Raw genomic sequence first — 20,763 nt, 5'->3', positions numbered from 1 at the left:
TATTAGTAAGCATTCTCCCAGATAGCTATTATATAGCAAATGACAAGTAACAGACTATTTTACTAAGAAAATAAGATAAAATGCCACATAGTTAAACTTAAATACTGTGGACAAAGAAGCATTTTGTACAAGAGTATGAATTTACCATTCAATTTATGGTTTTAGGAAAACTAGAAAAGAGGAGGAAAAAAACAATAAATATGCAAGAAGAAATAAATACATTGCAAAACAGAAGAATGGGAAATAATCAAGAGTTGGAAAATTAGGAAACAAAAGGCAAAATGAAGGAGAGTACATCGGATATAACAAAAGGTACCGAGGACTTACAAAAAGAAAATACTGGAAGTGAATGTTGTTAGTTATATGAAAGTCTCAATGAATAAATAATTTCAAAGATACTAGGAATTAATACTGACGAAATAAGACATAAAAATCAGAATAGGGGCCGGGCGCGGTGGCTCACGCCTGTAATCACAGCACTTTGGGAGGCCGAGGGCAGGCGGATCACCTGAAGTCAGGAGTTTGAGACCAGCCTGGGCAACATGGTAAAACCCTGTCTTTACTAAAAATACAAAAATTAGCCAGGCATGGTGGTGTGCGCTTATAATCCCAGCTACTCAGTAGGCTAAGGCACAAGAATCGCTTGAACCCAGGAGGTGGAGGTTGTAGTGAGCCGAGATGGCACCACTGCACTCCTGCCTGGGCAATAGAGTGAGACTCCATCTCAACAACAACAACAACGAAACCAGAATAGACTCCTGTAACCAAGAAAAAAATTGAGGCGATTATAAAACTACTTCCTCCTCTCTAGGTGTTGGTGATTTCTCCTAACCTTTTATTTTATTTATTTATTTGTTTTTCGAGACAGGGTCTTGCTGTATCACCCAGAGTGCAATGGTACAAACATAGCTCACTGCAGCCTCGACCTCCTGGGCTCAGGCAGTTCCCCTACCTCAGCCTCCCAAGTAGCTGGGACCACAGGCATGGGCCACCACACCCGGGTAATTTTCTAATTTTTTGTAGAGATGGGATCTTGCTATGCTGCCCAAGCTGATCTGGAACCCTTGGGGTCAAGTAGTCTTCCCTCCTCAGCCTCCCAAATTGTTGAGATTATAGGTGTGAGCCACCACTCCTGGTCTCTCCTAACCTTTTAAGAAGCAGGTACTTCTCATGTTGAATAATAAGACAGAAGTAAACAACTCCGACAGCAAAATTACAAACATGAAAAAGTATAACCTAATCTCATTTATGAATGTATAGATGTTTAAAATAAAATAAAAATACTAGTAAATGGCCACAGCAGATTATTTCTTTGTTTTGTTTCAAGTAGTTAATGTCAGACAAGTTCAGTGTTTAAAAACTCAGTAATATATCTAGAGTCAGTTTAATGTGTCCCTTCCAAAATTCAGGTGTCGCCAGTGTATTAAGAGGTGATTAGGTAAAGAGAGCTCCTCCTCTCATGAATGGGACTAGGTATCCTTTTAAAGGCTTGATGGCGTAACCTAGTCTGTTTTTACACCTTGCCATGTGAGGACAGTGTCCGGGACCTCTTGCCCTTCTGCCTTCTACTTTGTGAGGATGTAGGATTCCTTCCCTCTGGAGGACACAGTGTTGAAGGCACCATCTTGGAAGCAGAGCCTGGACCCTCACCAGATACCTAACCTGCTGGTGCCTTGGTATTGTACTTCCCAGCCTCTAGAACTGTCAGAAATTAAATTTCTGTTTTTCATAAATTACCCAGTCTGCTGGGTACAGTGGCTTATGCCTGTAATCCCAGCACTTTGGGAGGTGGAGGCGAGTGTACTGCTTGAGCCGTTCGAGACCAGCCTAGGCAAAGTGGTGAAACTCCGTCTCTACAAAAACACAAAAATTAGCCAGACGTGGTGGCACGTGCCTGTAATCCCAGCTACTTGGGAGGCTGAGGCAGAAGGATTGCTTGAGCCCAGAGGTCAAGACTGCAGTGAGCCAGGATTGGAACACTGCACTCCAGCCTGGGTGACAGAGCGAGACCCTGTCTCAAAAAAAATTACCCAGTCTCAGGCATTCTGTCATAACAGCACCTACAGACTAAGTATGGCTTAATGGTGAGGAGTACTTTTTTTGAACCAGATAGCCTTGGTTCAGATCTTGGCTTTGCTACCTAATGACTGTGTGACCTTGAATGAGTTTATTGATCTTCTCTTATGCTTTCCTCGTCTATAAGTGAGTAATAAGAGCAGCTACCTCACAAGGTAGGGCAACCATAACAGATACCACAGACTGTGTGGCTTAAACAACAGAAATTTATTTTCTTATAGTTCTGAAGGCTAGAAGTGCAATAGCAAGGTGTCAGCAGGTTTGGTTTTTCTGAGGCCTTTCTCCTTGGCTTGCAGATGTCTGCCTCCTTCCTGTGGCCTCATATTGTAGTCCCTCTGTGTGCATACATGTCTGTGCGTGCTCACTTGCTCTCTCTCACTCTTTGTCCTGATCTCCTCTCATAAGAATACCAGTTTTATTGGATTTACGCTTCTATCTCCAAATACACTAAAGTACTGGAGATCAGGGCTTCAACATAGGAATTTTGGGAGGACATAGTTCAGCTCATAACAGGTTGTTACGAGGGTTAAATGCCCTGATATACCTGGCCCTAGCAAATGCTACCTAAGTGTTGATTATCATTATTACTACTTTACAATAACAAGTAATACATAAAACCCCAAAAACTTTAGAAAAATCTTTTTTATTTCAGAGTAATTAGAGATTGGCAGGAAGTTGCACAAAATGTATAGGAAGGTTCTGTTCATGCACGGTGCATCTCTCCTCATGTATAATTCTAGTACATTATTAAAACCAAAAAATTGACATTGGTACAATCCATAGGACTAATTCAGATTTCAAGTTATACATGAATCATTTATGTGTGTGTGTATTACACTTCTAGGCAGTTTTATCACATGTGTAGCTTGTAACCACTACAGTCAAGATGCAGAACTACTTCATCACAAGGCTCTTTCCTGCTACACGTTTATAGCCACACCCACCCACTCTCCCTTGAAACCTTAATTCTTGACAAGTACAGATCTATTTTCCTCTATAATTTCATTATTTCAAGAATGTAATATATATAAATGGAGTCACAAAGTACACAACCTTTTATTTTGAGACAGAGTCTCACCCTGTCACTCAGGCTGGAATGCAGTGGTGCGATCTTAGCTCACCACCACGCTAGCTAATTTTTAAATTTTTTGTAGAGACAGGGTCTCACTATATTGGCCAGGCTGGTCTTGAATTCCGGGGTTCAAGCACATCTTCCTGCCTTGGTCTCCCAAAGTGCTAGGATTACCGGGGGGAGCCACCGCACCCAGCCTACAGCTTTTTGAGATTGGCTTTTTTTCACTCGGCATAATTTCCTTGAAGTTCCAAGATTTTGCATATATAAATAGGCCATTCCTTTTTATTGCTGTGCAGTGTTCCATGGTATGGATATAGTACACTTTGCTTAACCATTGCCTCCATGAGGACATTTGGTTTGTTTCCAGTTTTTGGCTATTATGAACAAAGCTACTCTGAACATTCTTATAGAGGTTTTTACACCAACATGTTTTTCTTTCTCTGGAATAAATGTTCAAGAGCACAATTGCTGGGTCAAATGATAAGTTTTAAGTGCATTTTTAGTTTTAAAAGAAACCGTCAAAAAAGGCTTTACCTTTTTACATTCTCACCAGCAATACATGTAAGTGATTCAGTTTCTCTACATCCTTGACAGCGTTTAGCGTTGTTGCTATTTTTTATTTTAACCATTCTTATAGGTGTGTAATGAAATCTTATTGTGGTTTAAGCTTTTATTTCCCTAAAGGCTAATGTGTTGAACATCTTTTCTTGTGCTCATTAGCCATCTTTACATCACCCCTCCTTTTTTTTTTTTTTTTTTTTTTTGAGTTGGAATTTCGCTCTTATTGCCCAGGCTGGAGTACAAATGGCATGGTCTCAGCTTACTGCAACTTCTGCCTCCTAGGTTCAAGCAATTCTTCTGCCTCAGCCTCCCGAGTAGCTGGGATTACAGGCATGCACCACCACGCCCGGCTAATTTTGTATTTTTTAGTAGAGACAGGGTTTCTCCATATTGGTCAGGCTGGTCTCGACCTCCTGACCTCAGGTAATCCGCCCGCCTCAGCCTCCCAAAGTGCTGGTGAGCCACCGCCCCTGGCCTACATCCTTTTTAGTAAAATGTCTGTTTATATTTTTTGCCAATTTTCTAATTGGAATTCTTTAGATAGTCTAATCTTAGGTTCTTTGGTAGATGTGTGACTTGAAAATATTTTCTTCCAGTCAGTAATTTGTTTCCTCATCCTGTTTACAGGGTCTTACTCTGTACTTTTGATCAGCTTCCATTTATCAATGTTTCCTTTTGTGGATTAGAGCTTTTGGTGTCAAGTCTAGGAACTGTTGGCTTAGTTCTAAGTTGTAGAGATTTTTCTCCCCTTTTTTCCTAACAGTTTTATGTTTTACATTTAAGTTCTTGATCTAGTTTGTTTTTTTCTTTTTTAAAAATTTATTTATTATTATTATTTGAGATGAAGTTTCGCTCTCGTTGCCCGGGCTGCAGTGCAATGGTGCGATCTCAGCTCACTGCAACCTCTGCCTCCCAGGTTCAAGTGATTCTCCTGCCTCAGCCTCCCAAGTAGCTGGGATTATAGGCACCCGCCACCATGCCCAGCTAACTTTTTGTATTTTTAGTAGAGACGGGGTTTCACAATGTTGGCCAGGCTGGTCTTGAACACCAGACCTCACCTGCATCGGCTTCCCAAAGTGCTGGGATTACAGGCGTGAGCCAGCGCACCCGGCCGAGTTAATATTTTATAAAGTGTAAGCAAGGTGTAAGCAACAGTGTACAAAACAAAGGTGTTTTGTTTGTTTGTTTTGCCTGTGCATCTAGTTGTTCCAGTAGCATTTATTTAAAAGTCTCTTTATGTAATTTATTAAATTGCCTTTTTTTTTTTTTTTTTTTTTTTAAAGAGACAGGGTTTTACTCTGTTGCCCAGGCTGGAGTGCAGTGATGTGATCATAATTCACTGTAACCTTGCACTCGCGCTCCTGAGCTCCCGCCTCAGCCTTCTAAGTAGGTAGGAGCTAGGACTACAGACAGTGCCACCATGGCTGGCTAACTTTTTCATTTTTTTGTACAGATGGGATCTCACTTTGTTGCCCAGGCTGGTCTCAAACTCCTGGGCTCAAGTGATCCTCAAGCGATCCTCCCACCTCATGCTCTCAAAGTGTTGGGATCACAGGGGTGAACCCTATTGAATTGCTTTTATACTTTTGTAAAAAATCAGTTGGATATATTTATGTGGGTCTGTTTTTTTTTGTTTTGTTTTGTTTTTGGGACGGAGTCTCACTCTGTCACCCAGGCTAGAGTACAGTGGTGCGATCTTGGCTCACTGCAACCTCCGCCTCCCGGGTTCAAGCAGTTCTCTGCCTCAGCCTCCTGAGTAGCTGGGATTACAGGCGCCCGCCACCATGTCCAGCTAATTTTTTGTATTTTTAGTAGAGACAGAGTTTCACCATCTTGGCCAGGCTGGTCTTGAACTCCTGACTTTGTGATCCACCCGCCTCAGTCACCCAAAGTGTTGGGATTACAGGCATGAGCCCACTGCGCCCGCCAAGGGTCTGTTTTTATAAGCTGTGACGATTAAATGTGCTAATATAGAATGTCTTGCCTGTAAAGTGCTACATTATGTGAGCTTTTGAGGATTGTGTTTAAAAAAAGTGCTACGTGTTATTTATTATTATTACTTTACAACACAGCAAATAAAATAAAAAAAATTTTTTTTTTGAGACGGAGTCTCACTCTGTTGCCCAGGCTGGTGTGCAGTGGTGCGATCTCAGCTCATTGCAACCTCCACCTCCTGGGTTCAAGCAATCCTTCTGCCTCGGCCTCCTAAGTAGCTGGGACTACAGGTGTGTGCTACCACGCCTGGCTAATTTTTGTATTTTTAGTAGATATGGAGGTTTCACCATGTTGGCCAGCCAGGCTAGTCTCGAACTCCTGACCTCAAATGATCCACCACCTCAGCCGCCCAAAGTTCTGGGCTTACAGGTGTGAGTCACCATGCCCAGTCAATAATAATTAAAAAAAAAAAAATTTGGATAAACTCAGTAGTCATTCCTACTTTGTAATTTTAAAAACAATACAGTTTCAAAAACTTTTTAACTGTGGTAAAATACACATAACATAAAATTTACCATCTTAACCTTTTTTTTTTTTTTTGAGATGGAGTTTCGCTTTTGTTGCCCAGGCTGGAGTGCAGTGGTGCGATCTTGGCTCAATGCAACCTCTGCCTCCCGGGTTCAAACCATTCTCCTGCCTCAGCCTCCTGAGTAGCTGGGATTACAAGCACCCGCCACCACACCCGGCTAATTTTTGTATTTTTAGTAGAGATGGGATTTCGCCATGTTGGCCAGGCTTCTCTCAAACTCCTGGCCTCACGTAATCCACCTGCCTTGGCCTCCCAAAGTGGTGGGATTACAGGCGTGAGCCACTGCGCCCAGCCCTGAGCCACCGCGCCTGGCCCACCATCTTAACTATTTTTAAATGTACAGTTCAGTAGTAAATACATTCATATTGTTTGCATCCAATCTCCAGAACTTTTTTTACCCAGGAAAATGAAAACTGAAATGCCCATTAAACAACTCCTCATATCCACCTTCCTCCCCAACCCCTGGCAGCTACCATTCTACTTTCTGACTCTATGAATTTGACTATTACAGGTGCCTCATCTAAGTGGAATCACACAGTATTTGTCTTCTTGTGACTGGCTTATTCACTTAGCATAATGCTCTCAGGGTTTATCCATGTTGTAGAATGTAGAATTTCATGTATACACCACATTTTGTTTATCCATTCATTTGTTGATGGATATTTGAGTTGCTTCCACCTTTTGGCTATTGTGAATAATACTGCTGTGAACATGGTTGCACAGCTATCTCTTTGAGGCCCTGCTTTCAACTCTTTTGGGTATATTCCCAGAAATGGAATTGTTGTATCATATGATAATTCTGTTTTTGAGGAACTGCCATAGTTTTCCATAGTGGTTACACCATTTTACATTCCCATCAACAGTGTACAAGTATTCAGTTACTCCAGATCTTCACCAATACTTGTTATTTTGTGGGGTTGGTTGGTTTTTTGTTTTCTTGGTAGTGGTCACCTCAATGGATGTGAGGCGGTGTCTTTTTGTGAGTTGCAGTTTCCTAAAATTAGTGATTTTGAGCATCTTTTCATGTGGTCGTTGGCCATTTTTGTATCTTTGGAGAAATATCTGTTCAAGTCCTTTGCCCATTTTTTCATTGGGTTGTTTATTTTGTTGTTGTTGAGTTGTAGCAGTTATTCAGATATTTGGGTTATTAATGCCTTACCATATATATAAATTGCAAGTATTTTCTCGCATTCCATGGGTTTCCTTTTTATTCTGTTGGTTGTGTCGTTTAATGCACAGAGATTTTAAATTTTGATGTCTATTTTATGTATTTTTACTGTTTTTAATCTCTGCTTTTGGTGTCACATTCGAGAAATCATTGCTAAATTCAACGCTGTAACACTTTCTCCCTGTTTTCTTCTTCTTCTTCTTCTTCTTTTTTTTTTTCTTTTTTTTGAGATGGAGTCTCTGTAGCCCAGGCTGGAGTGCAGTGGCGCGATTTCAGCTCACTGCAAACTCCTCCTCCCGGGTTCAAGTGATTCTCCTGCCTCAGCCTTCCGAGTAGCTGGAATTACAGGTGCCCGCCACCACGCCCAGCTAATTTTTGTAGTTTTAGTAGAGATGGGGTTTCATCATGTTGGCCAGGCTGGTCTCAAACTCCTGAACTCAGGTGATCTGCTCACCTCGGCCTCCCAAAGTGCTGGGATTACAGGCGTGAGTCACCGTGCCCGGCTCTTCCTGTTTTCTTCTAAGAGTTGATTATAGTTTTAGTTCTTATGTTTAGGTCTTTGATGTGTTTTGAGTTAATTTTTGCATGTGGTAATGGTCCAACTTTCATTTCATTTGCATGTACATATCCAGTTTCTCCAGCACTATTTTTTGAGACAGTCTCTCTCTGTCGTCCAGGCTGGAGTGCACTGGCAGTAATCTCAGCTCACTGCAACCTCCACCTTGCAGGTTCAAGTGATTCTCGTGCCTCAGCCACCCGAGTAGCTGGGATTACAGGCGTGTGTCACCATGCCCAGCTAATTTTTGTATTTTTAGTAGAGGTGGGGTTCGCCATGTTGGCCAGACTGGTCTCGAACTCCTGACCTCAAGTGATCCGCCCGCCTCACCCTCCCAAAGTGCTGGGATTACAGGCATGAGCCGCCGCGCCAGCCTCCAGCACCAGGTTTTGACAAAATTGACTTTCACCGTTGAATAGCCTTGGCACTTTATCAAAAATCATTTGACCATGTATGTGAGGATTTCCTTCTGGCTGTCCATTCTTTTCCATTGATATATGTCTGTCTTTAATGCCAATACCACGATGTTTTGATTACTATAGCTTTGTAATTTTTTAAAATTAATTATTATTATTATTTTTTTGAGATGGAGTCTCACTTTGTTGCCCGGGCCGGAATGCAGTGGTGCAATCTCGGCTCACTGCAACCTTCACCTCCCAGGTTCAAGCGATTGTCCTGCCTCAGTCTCCCGACTAGCTGGGACTATTGGCATGCACTACCCTGCCCGACTATGTTTGGTAATTTTAGTATAGATGGGGTTTCACTATGTTGGCCAGGCTGGTCTTGAACTCCTGACCTCAGGTGATCCGCCTGTCTCGACCTCCCAAAGTGCTGGGATTACAGGCGTGAGCCATTGCGCCCGGCATGTAGTAAGTTTTGAAATCAGGAAGTGTGGGACCCCCAACTTAGTTCTTTTTCAAGATTGTTTTGTCCGTTTGGGGTCTTAGCCCATTTATGCTTAGTGTTTCATTATTGGGTTGCTAAACTTGTGGGAGTTATTTATATTCTACTGCTCAAGGTCATCACCAAGGTCTGATTTTTCACAGAAAAAATTTGCAACCTTGGGCATAAACGGGTTAATATAGTTTTTTTTTTTTTTTTTTTTTTTGAGACGGAGTCTTGCCCTGTCCCCCAGGCTGGAGTGCAGTGGCGCATCTCGGCTCACTGCAAGCTCCGCCTCCCGGGTTCACGCCATTCTCCTGCCTCAGCCTCCCGAGTAGCTGGGACTACAGGCGCCCGCCAACATGCCCGGCCAATTTTTTTGTATTTTTAGTAGAGACGGGGTTTCACCGTGTTAGCCAGGATGGTCTTGATCTCCTGACCTCGTGATCCGCCCGCCTCGGCCTCCCAAAGTGCTGGGATTACAGGCTTGAGCCACCGCACCCGGCCAGGTTAATATAGTTTTTAATGGTAAAACTTTAGAGGTGTTACCATGAAAATGAAGAATGGAAAAATGTTTTCTATGATTATTATTTCATGTTTTATTCAGTGCAGTAAAATGTAAACAAATAAGAGGTATAAATTATAGAAAGGAAGATAAAACCTTGTTATTTACAAATGCTATGATTTTATACCTAGACAACTAAGTGGAAAGGAACAAATTGGGCCGGGCACAGTGGCTTCTGGTTATAATCCCAGCACTTTGGGAGGCTGAGGTGGGCGGATCACTTGAAGGCAGGAGTTCCAGACCAGCTTGGCCAACATGGTGAAACCCCTTCTCTACTAAAAATACAAAAAAATTAGCCAAGTGTGGTGGTGTGTGCTTGTAATCCCAGCTATGTGGGAGGCTGAGGTGGGAGAATTGCTTGAATCTGGAGGCAGGGGTTGCAGTGAGCTGATATCACACCTTTGCACTTCAGCCTGGGCTACAAAGCAAGACTCCGTCTCCAAAAAAAAAAAAAAGAAAGAAAGGAAAAGACTGAAAATGATTAAGAAGAACAATTCAGTAAAGTGACTGGCTAAATAAAAACTATGAAAATTAATAATTTCTGTATATCAGCAGTAACATAAAAATTGGAAAAATTGCTTTTAAAATTAAGTAATAAACATGTTTTTATTTTACTCATAACTGTTTTGTTTTGAGACAAGGTCTTGGCTCTGTCACCCAGGCCGGAGTGCAATGTGCAGTGGCGCAATCTTGGCTCACTGCAACCTCTGCTTCTCGGGCTCAAGCGATCTGCCCACCTCAGCCTCCAAGTAGCTGGGACCACAGGTGCACACCACCATGCCTCACTAATTTTTTGTATTTTTGGTAGAGATGGGGTTTCACCATGTTGTCCAGGCTGGTCTCTAACTCTTGAGCTCAAGGGATCCACCCACCTTGGCCTCCCATAGTGCTGGGATTGTAGGAGTGAGCCACTGCTCCTAGCCTGTTTTGAGTTAATTTTTATGTTGATGTGAAGGAAGGGTACAACTTCATTGTTTTGCCTGTGACTATCTACTCCTGGCACCATTTGCTGAAAAGACTATTCTTTCCCTCGTTGAATTGTGTTGGCACCCTTGTCAAAAATGATTTGACCACAATTATGGATTTATTCCTGGACTCTCAATTCTATTCCATTGATCTAACCTTATGCTAGTACTGTACTGTCTTGATTACTGTGGCTTTGTTTTTAGGTGATGAAGTATGAGCCTTCCTACTTTTTCAGGATTGGTTCCTAGCAATTCCATATGCATGTTAGAATTTGCCTACCAATTTCTTTTTTTTTTTTTTTTTTTTTTTTTTTTCTTTTTTTTTTGAGACGGAGTCTTGCTCTGTCGCCCAGGCTGGAGTGCAGTGGCGCACTCTCGGCTCACTGCAAGCTCCGCCTCCCGGGTTCACGCCATTCTCCTGCCTCAGCCTCCGAGTAGCTGGGACTACAGGCGCCCGCCACCACGCCCGGCTAATTTTTTGTATTTTTAGTAGAGACGGGGTTTCACTGTGGTCTTGATCTCCTGACCTCGTGATCCGCCCGCCTCGGCCTCCCAAAGTGCTGGGATTACAAGCGTGAGCCACAGCGCCCGGCCTTGCCTACCAATTTCTACAAAGAAGTCAGCTGGGGCTGGGTGAGGTGGCTCACGTCTTTAATCCCAGCACTTTGGGAGGCGGAGGCAGGTGGATCACCTGAGGTCAGGAGTTCGAGACCAGCCTGGCCAACATGGCGAAACAATAATAAATTATTATTGTTTATAATATAAAATTATTTCTTCCTCTTGATGCTACTGTGTATGGAATTATTTTCTTCATTTTCAGATTGTTCATTGCAAGTATAAAAAAATGGATTTTTGTCTATCAATCTTGTATTCTACAACCTTGCTGAACTAGTCATTAGTTATAAAAGGAAGGCTCCTTGTGGCTGTTTTATGCCCTGGGTCTCTCCTACAAACTAGCCTGCGGTCTAGGCTGTATCTTCATCACATCCAGGAACCTCTTTCCACTTGCCTAGTACCACAACCCCTGTTGTTTTTGGGAACACCCTTAGACTGAAACTTGTCACACTCTTGCAAGTGAAGTTAGGTCCTTTGAGATACTCTGTGTTCCTGCTTCTTCCCTTAGGCAAAGTATCTGAGCCAGGGTTCTAGTGGTAGACTAGGTGGGGACAATAGCAAACTTTTCTGTGAATGCTACCCCAGCTCTAGGGGGGTATGGGGCAGGTCAGCAGCCTGGGGTCCTCTTGGCTTGTCTCTCCTGTTGTGGAACCACTGTCCCATGAGCTGGGAGAAAGGGTCGTTGGATTCCCAGTATTCTCAGAGTGTCATGCCTATGAAAGAGCCCCACAAGTAGGGATTGAGCAGAAGAAGGGAGCCCCTGTCTCTGAGAGTACTTGCCTGAGACTTAGCCTCAGCAACAGAAGTCAAGGCAGGATGAGAAATGCTGAAGTCGCATTCTTCCCAGGAATAAAGAGAGCCCTCAGGGATGGGTGTGGTGGCTCACAACTGTAATCCTAGCACTTTGGGAGGCCAAAGTGGGCGGATCACGAGGTCAGGAGATCGAGACCATCCTGGCTAACACAGTGAAAATCCGTCTCTACTAAACAAAATACAAAAAATTAGCCGGGCGTTTTGGCAGGTGCTTGTAGTCCCAGCTACTTGGGAGGCTGAGGCAGGAGAATGGTGTGAACCCTTGTGGCGGAGCTTGCAGTGAGCAGAGATCACAAGACTGCACTCCAGCCTGGGTGACAGAGCGAGACTCCGTCTCAGACCCAATCTCAAAAAAAAAAAAGAGCCCTCAGGCTTGGATTTTGGGGAAAGGGGACACCTGTGTTCTTGGCTGCAGCACCCAGAGCCTAGCTGACAGGGCCGGGGTGGGATCTTTGTTCAGATTGTACAGACTGTCACTTTTCTGACTGAATTTTCAGAGTTTATTGAATAAATATTTCTTTTTTTTTTTTCTTTTTGAAACAGAGTCTCACTGTCGCCCAGGCTGGAATGCGGTGGCACGATCTCGGCTCACTCCACCCTCTGCCTCCTGGGTTCAAGTGATTCTCATGGCTCACCCTCCTGAGTAGCTGGGATTACAGGCATGTGCCACCATGCTGAGCTAATTTTTTGTTTTTTTGTTTTTTTGAGACAGACCCTTGCTCTTGTCACCCAGGCTGGAGTGCAGTGGTGCGATCTTGGCTCACTGCAACCTCCGCCTCCTGGGTTCAAGCAATTCTCCTGCCTCAGCCTCCTGAGTAGCTGGGATTACAAGTGCCCGCCACCAGGGCCTGGCCAATTTTTGTAGTTTTAGTAGAGATGGGGTTTCACCATGTTGGCCAGGCTGGTCTTGAACTGACCTCAGGTGATCCATCTGCCTCGGCCTCCCAAAGTGCTGAGATTACAGGTGTGAGCCACTGTGCTGGCCAATTTTTATATTTTTAGTAACGACGTGGTTTCACCATGTTGGCCAGCCTGGTCTCGAACTCCTGACCTCAAGTGATCCGCCCACTACAGCCTCCCAAAATGCTAGGATTATAGGTGTGAGTCACCATGCTCAGCCTGTTTCTTCATTTCCTGTTTGCCTTTAGGACTCAGAGGCTTTGAGTGCTTGTTGTTTGAGTGGAGATGAAACCCCATCTCCACTCCACTAAGGAGCAGGCAGTGGAGCTTCCTCATGCTGTTATTCTCAGTGTCAATCTCCTGTAAACTTTTTTTGAGCTAGCATTCATGCCTCCATAAGGCTTAGCTTAGAAAAACATTTCCTTCATTATGAACTGTGACTATGCTTCATAAGGAACTCTTAATAAACCCCTTAACATCTCAACTTTCAGGTACTGTTCTTTTGTGTTATAAGAGGCCAAGAGAGTTGATTTCTCATGCTTATTTTCCATAAACAATTCAATACATGTGGAAGTACTACAGGAGGGAAAATTTGCACATGAGTACAGAGTTTGTAAAAGAAATGAAAATAATGGTAGATAATTTTAACATGGAGGGTACGGCACCATAGTTGAGTTCTATTCAGGTTGGCTTGAAGTTGATGCAGTTAACTTTTGCCATCTCTGACCTGAGTTAGACATCAGAATCATCAGGCTTTGGCCTGGCATGGTGGCTCACGCCTGTAATCCCAGCACTTTGGGAGGTTGAGACAGGCGGATCATCTGAGGTCAGGAGATTGAGACCAGCCTGGCCAACATGGTGAAACCCCATCTCTACTAAAAATACAAAAATCAGCCGGGCGTGGTGGTGGGCACCTGTAATCCCATCTACTCGGGAGGCTGAGGTGGGAGAATCACTTGAACCCAGGATGCAGAGGTTGCAGTGAGCCGAGATCACACCATTGCATTCCAGTCGGGGTGACAAGAGTGAAACTCTGTCTAAAAAAAAAAAAAAAATCATCAGGCTTCTTCTTCAGTTTTGCTATCCTCAAATTAAAATTTATTTATGATTTTTCTTTTCTTTCAGGGACCACTTAATAGTGAGTCTTCCAACCAGAGCTTGTGCAGCGTCGGATCCTTGAGTGATAAAGAAGTTGAGGTAAGAAACTATGTTCATGGCAGGACTTTTCATACTTGTACTTTTGGGCCAGGTTTGGTGACTCAAGGCTGTAATCTCAGCACTTTGGGAGGCTGAGGCGGGCAGATTGCTTGAGGCTGGGAGTTGGAGACCAGCCTGGGCAACATAGTGAGAACTCGTTTCTACAAAAAAACTTAGAAGGGCGTGGTGGTGCACACCTGTGGCCCCAGCTACTTGGAGGTGGGAGGATCGTTTGCACCCGGGAGAATGAGGCTGCAGTGAGCTGTGATGGCACCATTGCACTCCATCCTGGGCGACAGAGTGAGACCCCCATCTCACAGAAAAAATAGCACTGCTTAATTAACTCCCTGGGTGCTGTTAGACTCTGTGTAAATTGCTCCCCTTTGAGTTGTGTGCTCTTTGCATACGTACAGTTATGATGTGGCCCTCACGGGTTTTTATTATAATCATGTGTGGATCTTACATATTTTAAAATTTTTGCATAGTTGCCATCAGTAAAGGATAGAAATTTGCAATATTGTTCCTGTTTAAATGGAAGATAAAATTGATTGATTTTATTTTTACAACTTTTTTCGACACATGGCCTTGCTCTGTCATGCAGGCCGGAGTGCAGTGGTGCAATCATAGTTCATTGTAACCTGACGCTCCTGAACTCAAGCAGTCCTCCTGTCTCAGCCTCCTGAGTAGCTAGGTGCCCCCATGCCTGGCTAATTTTTAAAAATATTTTTAGAGGCGGGGCCTCACTATGTTGCCCAGGCTGGTCTGGAACTCAAGCCATCCTCCCACCTCTGCCTCCAAAGTGCTGGGATTACAGACATGAGCCACAGTACAGTGCCTGGCGAGGATTTTTTGTTCATTTGCTTAACTATTCACAGCCCTCATACATGAGATTTTTTTTTTTATTTGGCATATAACCTAGCTGCCTGTAGATGGGTCTAAGTGTAAGTCTGTAGCCACCTACTTTGTACTTTGCAGATCTCTCCTTTTTGGAAAAAAGATTGGATTTAAAGTAGAAGTACTGTAACAGCAGTTTTCTGAGAACTTGACTTATGGTGGACATTTGTCCTACATTTGTGCTCTATTAAATATCTTATGAAAGTTTTGTAGCACCTTTGATTTACAGATAAATAAACTCAAGCTCTGATATTTTAAGCAGTTTGCCAAAAACTGTGTGAATGGTTTGGTTCTAGACCCTAATACTCTTTGTTATACTCAATTTTAACAGGAAGACAGTGATTCAGGACTTGTCTGGGCCAGTTATATCTGTTTATATATTCAATATTTTGTGTATACTCGCTGTTTTTCCTAATGTGAAAAATTTACCAAAATGCTAATTGTGACTTATATGGTATTTAACAGACTCCCGAGAAAAAGCAGAATGACCAGCGAAATCGGAAAAGAAAAGCTGAACCATATGAAACTAGCCAAGGTAGTAATAATTTCGTATCAACAAAAGTACTCAATTCTAATGTACTTAGATAGAATTTTCCAATTCATACTAAATAATTAGTTTATACACAAGGATTCCTGAAAGGAGGTTTGTGTATCTTAAGGGAGTATCAGACTGTTTATTACAGACTTGCCATTTGATATACACCTGACAAAACAGTGTTAGTTCTTCGGGGACTCTTCGTTTTCCCTGTCGTAAGCTAACAATCTTCTTAACCACAGGTTTTTCTTTACACCAAGCATATATTGTACAAAAAAGAGGTTATGTCAGTTTTAACTCTGTCTTGTGTTAGATCAGTGATTTGTTAATGATAGCCAGCTGAAAGTGCTTCATTTACATTACTGTCCTTTCTGCCTACTGCTGTTCCATGGCAGTTGTTTAGTTGAATATTGGAACCCACTGGGATAAATCTGTAAACATAATGGTTATAATGCCAAATATCTTTATATAATCAAAGAAAGAAAAAATGGCTTGGCTTTTTTTTCTCCCATTCTAGGAATAGAAAGCCCAGTCTTGTTGCATCCTTCTTATCTTTTAAAATCTACAGATAATTCATTTTGTCTTTGGGAGCAAAATTCTCCCAAAGTGACAAGAAAAATTACTGAATCTTAAAGCTGTGAAAAATTCTTCCTTTCACTGCTTGTTCAGTCCTTTATTTTATGGAGGAAATAGTCTGTTCTTAGGCTAAGGTATTTTGGCTCATTTGTTACAAGTAAAGCTGACACTTGGGTTTATAGCAATGTATGTAGTTACTGAATGTATAGTACATTTTAGTGAATGATGGTTTATATGTGTATTGGAAAAACTGTATTTACTTTGGTTTCATTTTCAGGGAAAGGCACTCCTAGGGGACATAAAATTAGTGATTACTTTGAGGTAAGTTACATTTTTTGAAAAAACAAAAAAAAAAAACAAAACAAAAAAACTCTATAGTGATTTTTTAAAAAAAAACCTAAATCCTTGTGTTCATTTGAGGCTTTAGAAAGTAATATTTTGGCCAGGTGAGGTGGCTTATGTTTGTAATCCCAGCACTTTGGGAGGCCGAGATGGGAGGATCGCTTGAACCCAGGAGTTCGAGACCAACCTGGGCAACATGGGGAAACCCTGTCTCTACAAAAAACAGAAAAAATTAGCCAGGTGTGGTGGCACCCACTTACAGTCCTGGCTACTTGGGAGGCTGAGGTGGGAGGATCACTTGAGCCTGAGAAGTCGAGGCTGCAGTGAGCCATGATCTGCTGCACTCCAGCCTGGGTGACAGTGAGACCCTGTCTCCAAAAAAAAAAAAAAGAAAGAAAGAAAGTAATGTTTTGCCTTTACTGTACTCTTCTTCCCTTTCTCCCCATCTTCATCAGTTAATACTGCCCCATCTCTCAATAAGAGAAAACTGCTGCTGCCTTCCTAAATTTAAATTTATTATGTGTCTTGTCTGTGATGATATAAGAATTCACAAATGAGGTGATTTTTCTCTTGGCCAGACGAGGTTTTGTGTCTTACAAAGATTGAGGTGGAATGACTTGGACTCTTCTTTTGTCCTCCTCCCTTTAGTCCTGTGGAACATGTAGTGAGTTCCCTGACCCATCGTTAGTGATTACTAAAGACACTAACATCCACTGCACCACTGCATTTCTGCTTCGTGTATTTTGAGACAAGAAGGGAAAACATTCTTCTCTCATGTCCTTTCAGAATCATGTTATACCTTCAGCTTTCTAGCCATGTTTTCTTTATATCTTGGTATATTTCTGCTGGAGCTCCTTCTTAGAAATCTCATTAAAAATTAGCAGAATTTGACTTGTGTGGCATTTTCTCTCTAGAGTAAGATGTATTAACTTAAAGGGGCCATATAATTAAGATCTGTTTGTGTATTAATCTTTTACTCTCCTTATCTGAAGCATAGTACTGTTTTGAATTATTCATATCCGTTTTTCCCTGTTGGCCAGTTTGCTGGGGGAAGCGGGCCAGGAACCAGCCCTGGCAGAAGTGTTCCACCAGTTGCACGATCCTCACCGCAACATTCCTTATCCAATCCCTTACCGGTAAGCATTCACCTGGAGAAATTTGACACCTGTTGTAGGAGACAAGATGCCCAGAAACACTCAAGCAAAGTTTCTCTTTCATTGATTACCCACAGGGAATGAAGCATTAGGGAGAAAAGTTCATAGTTTTACCTATGAGTCCCTTACTTTGATTCAAATCTGTTATCAGTAAATTAGCTTTTTACAGAAGAGCCAATCCTATTATCTCTATATAATAAATTACCTCTAATCCTACAACTCAGTAGTCTATCGAAGAATTGATTCCAATAGAAACATTAGGTTTTTTCCCTTGCCAAATTTGTATGTGCCTGTAGCGTTTATTTTTATTTTAAAATTTTACCAGCTTCTGGCATAATTGAGTTATCTCCAGAGCTTACTCAGTAATGTACTAGAAAAACTAATGCTATACAGATTTGTGATAGGTATGTTTCCAGCCTGTAAGAGAGATCTGAAGGTCTTAAAAACATCATACCTAAGTTAATGGTTCTCAGTTGGTGGCAGTTTTGCCCCTCAGGGACATTTGTCAATAACTGGAGTCATTATTGGTTGTCACTGCTCGGAGGTATGGGGATGACGCTATAGGCATCTACTGGGCAGAAGTCAGGGATGCTGGTAAACATTCTGTAATGTTAGAACAGCCTCCCTGCAAAAAAGAATTACCTGGTCCAAAATATCAGTGGTGCTGAGGTTGAGAATTCCTGAGTAAGCTAACGTAGGATTATGTTTATTTGCTCCAGTGTCTTTGCATTATTTGTTGATACTGTGTAAGACCTCTTACTCAAGAGTGTGCTCTCTCCCCTAATGCCTTAGGTATTGCCTCTGGGATCTTGGGAGACAGGGTCTCTGGGACAGAAGTTTTTATTTTAGATCACTGATTTTTAGGAAAGTTGTTTTTCTTTGCCTTGGTAGAGTTGTGTAATAGTACTCATTTCCTAAGCGATTTAGGCTTCTGTATTGTTAAAGTGTTTTAAAATGTACTTTCTCCCCCTCTACTATCTCATAAAAACCCTCATTAGGATTATTGTAATTATTAAAGCACTTATGAAAACATAAGTTAAACTTATGAAAACAACTAAGAAGTTTTGGCTGTTACTGTGTCATCCTTGCCATATATATATAATTTTTTTTTTTTTTTTTGAGGCAGTCTCGCTCTGCCACTCAGGCTAGAGTGCAGTGGTGCGATCATGACTCACTGCAACCTCTGCCTCCTAGGCTCAAGTGATTCTCTTAAATCAGCCTCCTGAGTAGCTCGTACTACAGGCATGTACCACTACGCCCGGCTAATTTTTGTATTTTTTTGTAGAGGCGTGGTTTCACCATATTGCACAGGCTGGTCTCAAACTCCTGAGATCATGTGGTCTGCCTGCCTCCATCTCCCAAAATGTTGAGATTGCAGGCATTAGCCATTGTGTCAGACCATCCTTGGCCATAGTTTAAAATGTTAGAAATGTTTGATGATAGATCCAATTTGGGCAGGTTGAGGTTTGTTAGTTAACTGTTGAAGGGGCCTGTGTCTCTGTTTTTCTTAAGTTTCAAACCAATTAAAGTCTAAAAGATACTAAATGAGATTGCAGATTATCTATTTGGGACAGATAGGTTTTGTAGAATTTCTCAGTGTTGTCCATCATTCTTTTCTTCCTGAAATGCCTTTTTCATTTGGTTTTTAATGGTGTGACCACCCATCTCTCATGTGTCAGTTTAGGTTGAATCTTACCTGAAGACAAAAGAGATGAACTCAATGATCTGTAGACATTTTTGCCAGCTATATGAATGTGGCTGAGCCTCATCATCATGCAAATCTGAATATAGATGAGGTGTTAAAATAGGAACCAAAGCTTAATCCTCCACCTTTTCCTTGCCTGCCTCTAGGCAACTCAGCATGGTTGGAGGAAAACACACACACCAAGGTGACTGACTCATCTGGTCATGAGCCCTGGCCTCATGTGTATCTCTCACTGCCTGCCAGTCCTACTGTATTTCTACTTAGTTCCATTTCCTCCATGAATATGTCCTATTTTTGTCATCTCCTGCAAACCTCCAGCAATTCTTCTGCTAACTGATGGCCTTCCTTTTTTATGTTACTGAGAAAATAGAAACAATCAGAGGAGCATTTCCACAAGCTCCTATTGCAGATTTGCCAAGCTCCTTGCATCAGTACCCACATCCATCTGCCTTTGAGATGAATGAACTTGCTAGCCCTTCACATGGGTCTGGTCTCTCCAATAATTATGTATCCAGCTGTCTACTTGACATTTCCACTTGTACTGCTTGAGCATGTCCAAAAAGGAACTCTTGCTTTCCCTTCCCTACCATAACAATAACATTGAACTGCTCTTCCTGTAATCTGCCTTGTCCTGGTAAATGACAGGTTACACCATCTGGTTTTTCAGGTCACAGCCTCATGCCCCAAATGTAATCCATCAGAAAATCCTGTTTTTCCTTTAAAATGTATTAGAATATGACCACTTTTCTATTTTTCCAGTTCACTGCATTAGCTTTCAAAGTAGTCTCCTTGTTTTTGCCCTTGTTTCACCTTAATGTAATAGCCCGAGTAATTGTTAAAATGTTCAGATACATCCTGGCACTCCTCTGCTCAACACTTCCTAGACTGAAGTCTTTATGTGACCTAAAAGCTCCTGCGTGATCTGTGCTCGCTGTCGTCCACCTGATTCTGACATCTGCAGCCATTCTCCCTCTCCTTCATGCCACTGCAGCCACACTGGCCTCCTTGAGCTCTGTGAAGAACGCTTTTGCTATAGGGTCTTTGTACTTGTTATTCCCTCTTCCAGGAACATTCTTTTCTCAGATATCAGCAATCTCTTCATCAGGTTGTTGCTCAAAAATGACCTCAGCCAAGCGGTCTCCATTAGCCAACTTCTCTAAAATAGCAGTCCCTCATACCTTGTCAATTTGTTCCTAACTGTACTTTATTTTAATTCTAAGTTATTGGCACCTGACACACCCATGTACATACATTTTAATATATATTTAATTTTTTTTGTTGATTCATATTTATACGTACAGAAGAGTACACATTGTAAGTCTACAGTTCACATGAATTTTCACAAACTTTCACAAATTTTCACAAATTTTCACAAGCACAAGAAATATTACCAGTGCTGCAGAAGTCTCCCTGAGTTCCCTTTCAGTTACTAACCCCCTCCCTGCCGCTGTGGATAGCCACTAGCCTGGCCTCTAACAACATAGATGAATTTTTTTTTTTGTATCTTGTGTAAAAGACATTCAGTGTATACTCTTGTGTCTAGCTCCTTTTGTTGCACGTTACATTTGTGAGGTTTATCCATTTCATTGTGTATTTTGTAGGTCATTTATTTTCATTGGTGTGTTATAAGTTTAATTTTTATTTAATAATTTATATATTT

At 42.0% G+C, this 20,763-nt stretch overlaps 1 protein-coding gene across 8 annotated transcripts in view; it reads left to right on the top strand.

Annotated features, from left to right (window-relative positions):
• The window catches only part of TLK2 (tousled like kinase 2), a 137,993-nt gene that overhangs the window by 28,865 nt on the left and 88,365 nt on the right, over window positions 1-20,763 (top strand). For 5 of the 8 annotated variants that reach the window (XR_009211212.1, XM_032139091.2, XM_032139093.2 and 2 more), the window contains exons 3-6: window positions 13,826-13,897; window positions 15,257-15,326; window positions 16,180-16,223; window positions 17,285-17,380. Coding sequence is in view for 7 of the 8 variants with exons in the window: in XM_032139091.2 (XP_031994982.1) it covers window positions 13,826-13,897; window positions 15,257-15,326; window positions 16,180-16,223; window positions 17,285-17,380 (282 nt within the window). In the remaining variant the exon portion in view is untranslated. The remainder of the gene's footprint in view (window positions 1-13,825; window positions 13,898-15,256; window positions 15,327-16,179; window positions 16,224-17,284; window positions 17,381-20,763) is intronic. The other 3 variants (XM_032139089.2, XM_058431963.1, XM_058431965.1) reach the window with 1 other exon arrangement.

This window comes from Hylobates moloch, unplaced genomic scaffold, assembly GCF_009828535.3.
Source record: "Hylobates moloch isolate HMO894 unplaced genomic scaffold, HMol_V3 SCAFFOLD_19, whole genome shotgun sequence".
NCBI lineage: Eukaryota > Metazoa > Chordata > Mammalia > Primates > Hylobatidae > Hylobates > Hylobates moloch.
The sequence above is the reverse complement of the archived record's forward strand: the minus strand, read 5'-3'. Positions and strand labels throughout refer to the sequence as shown.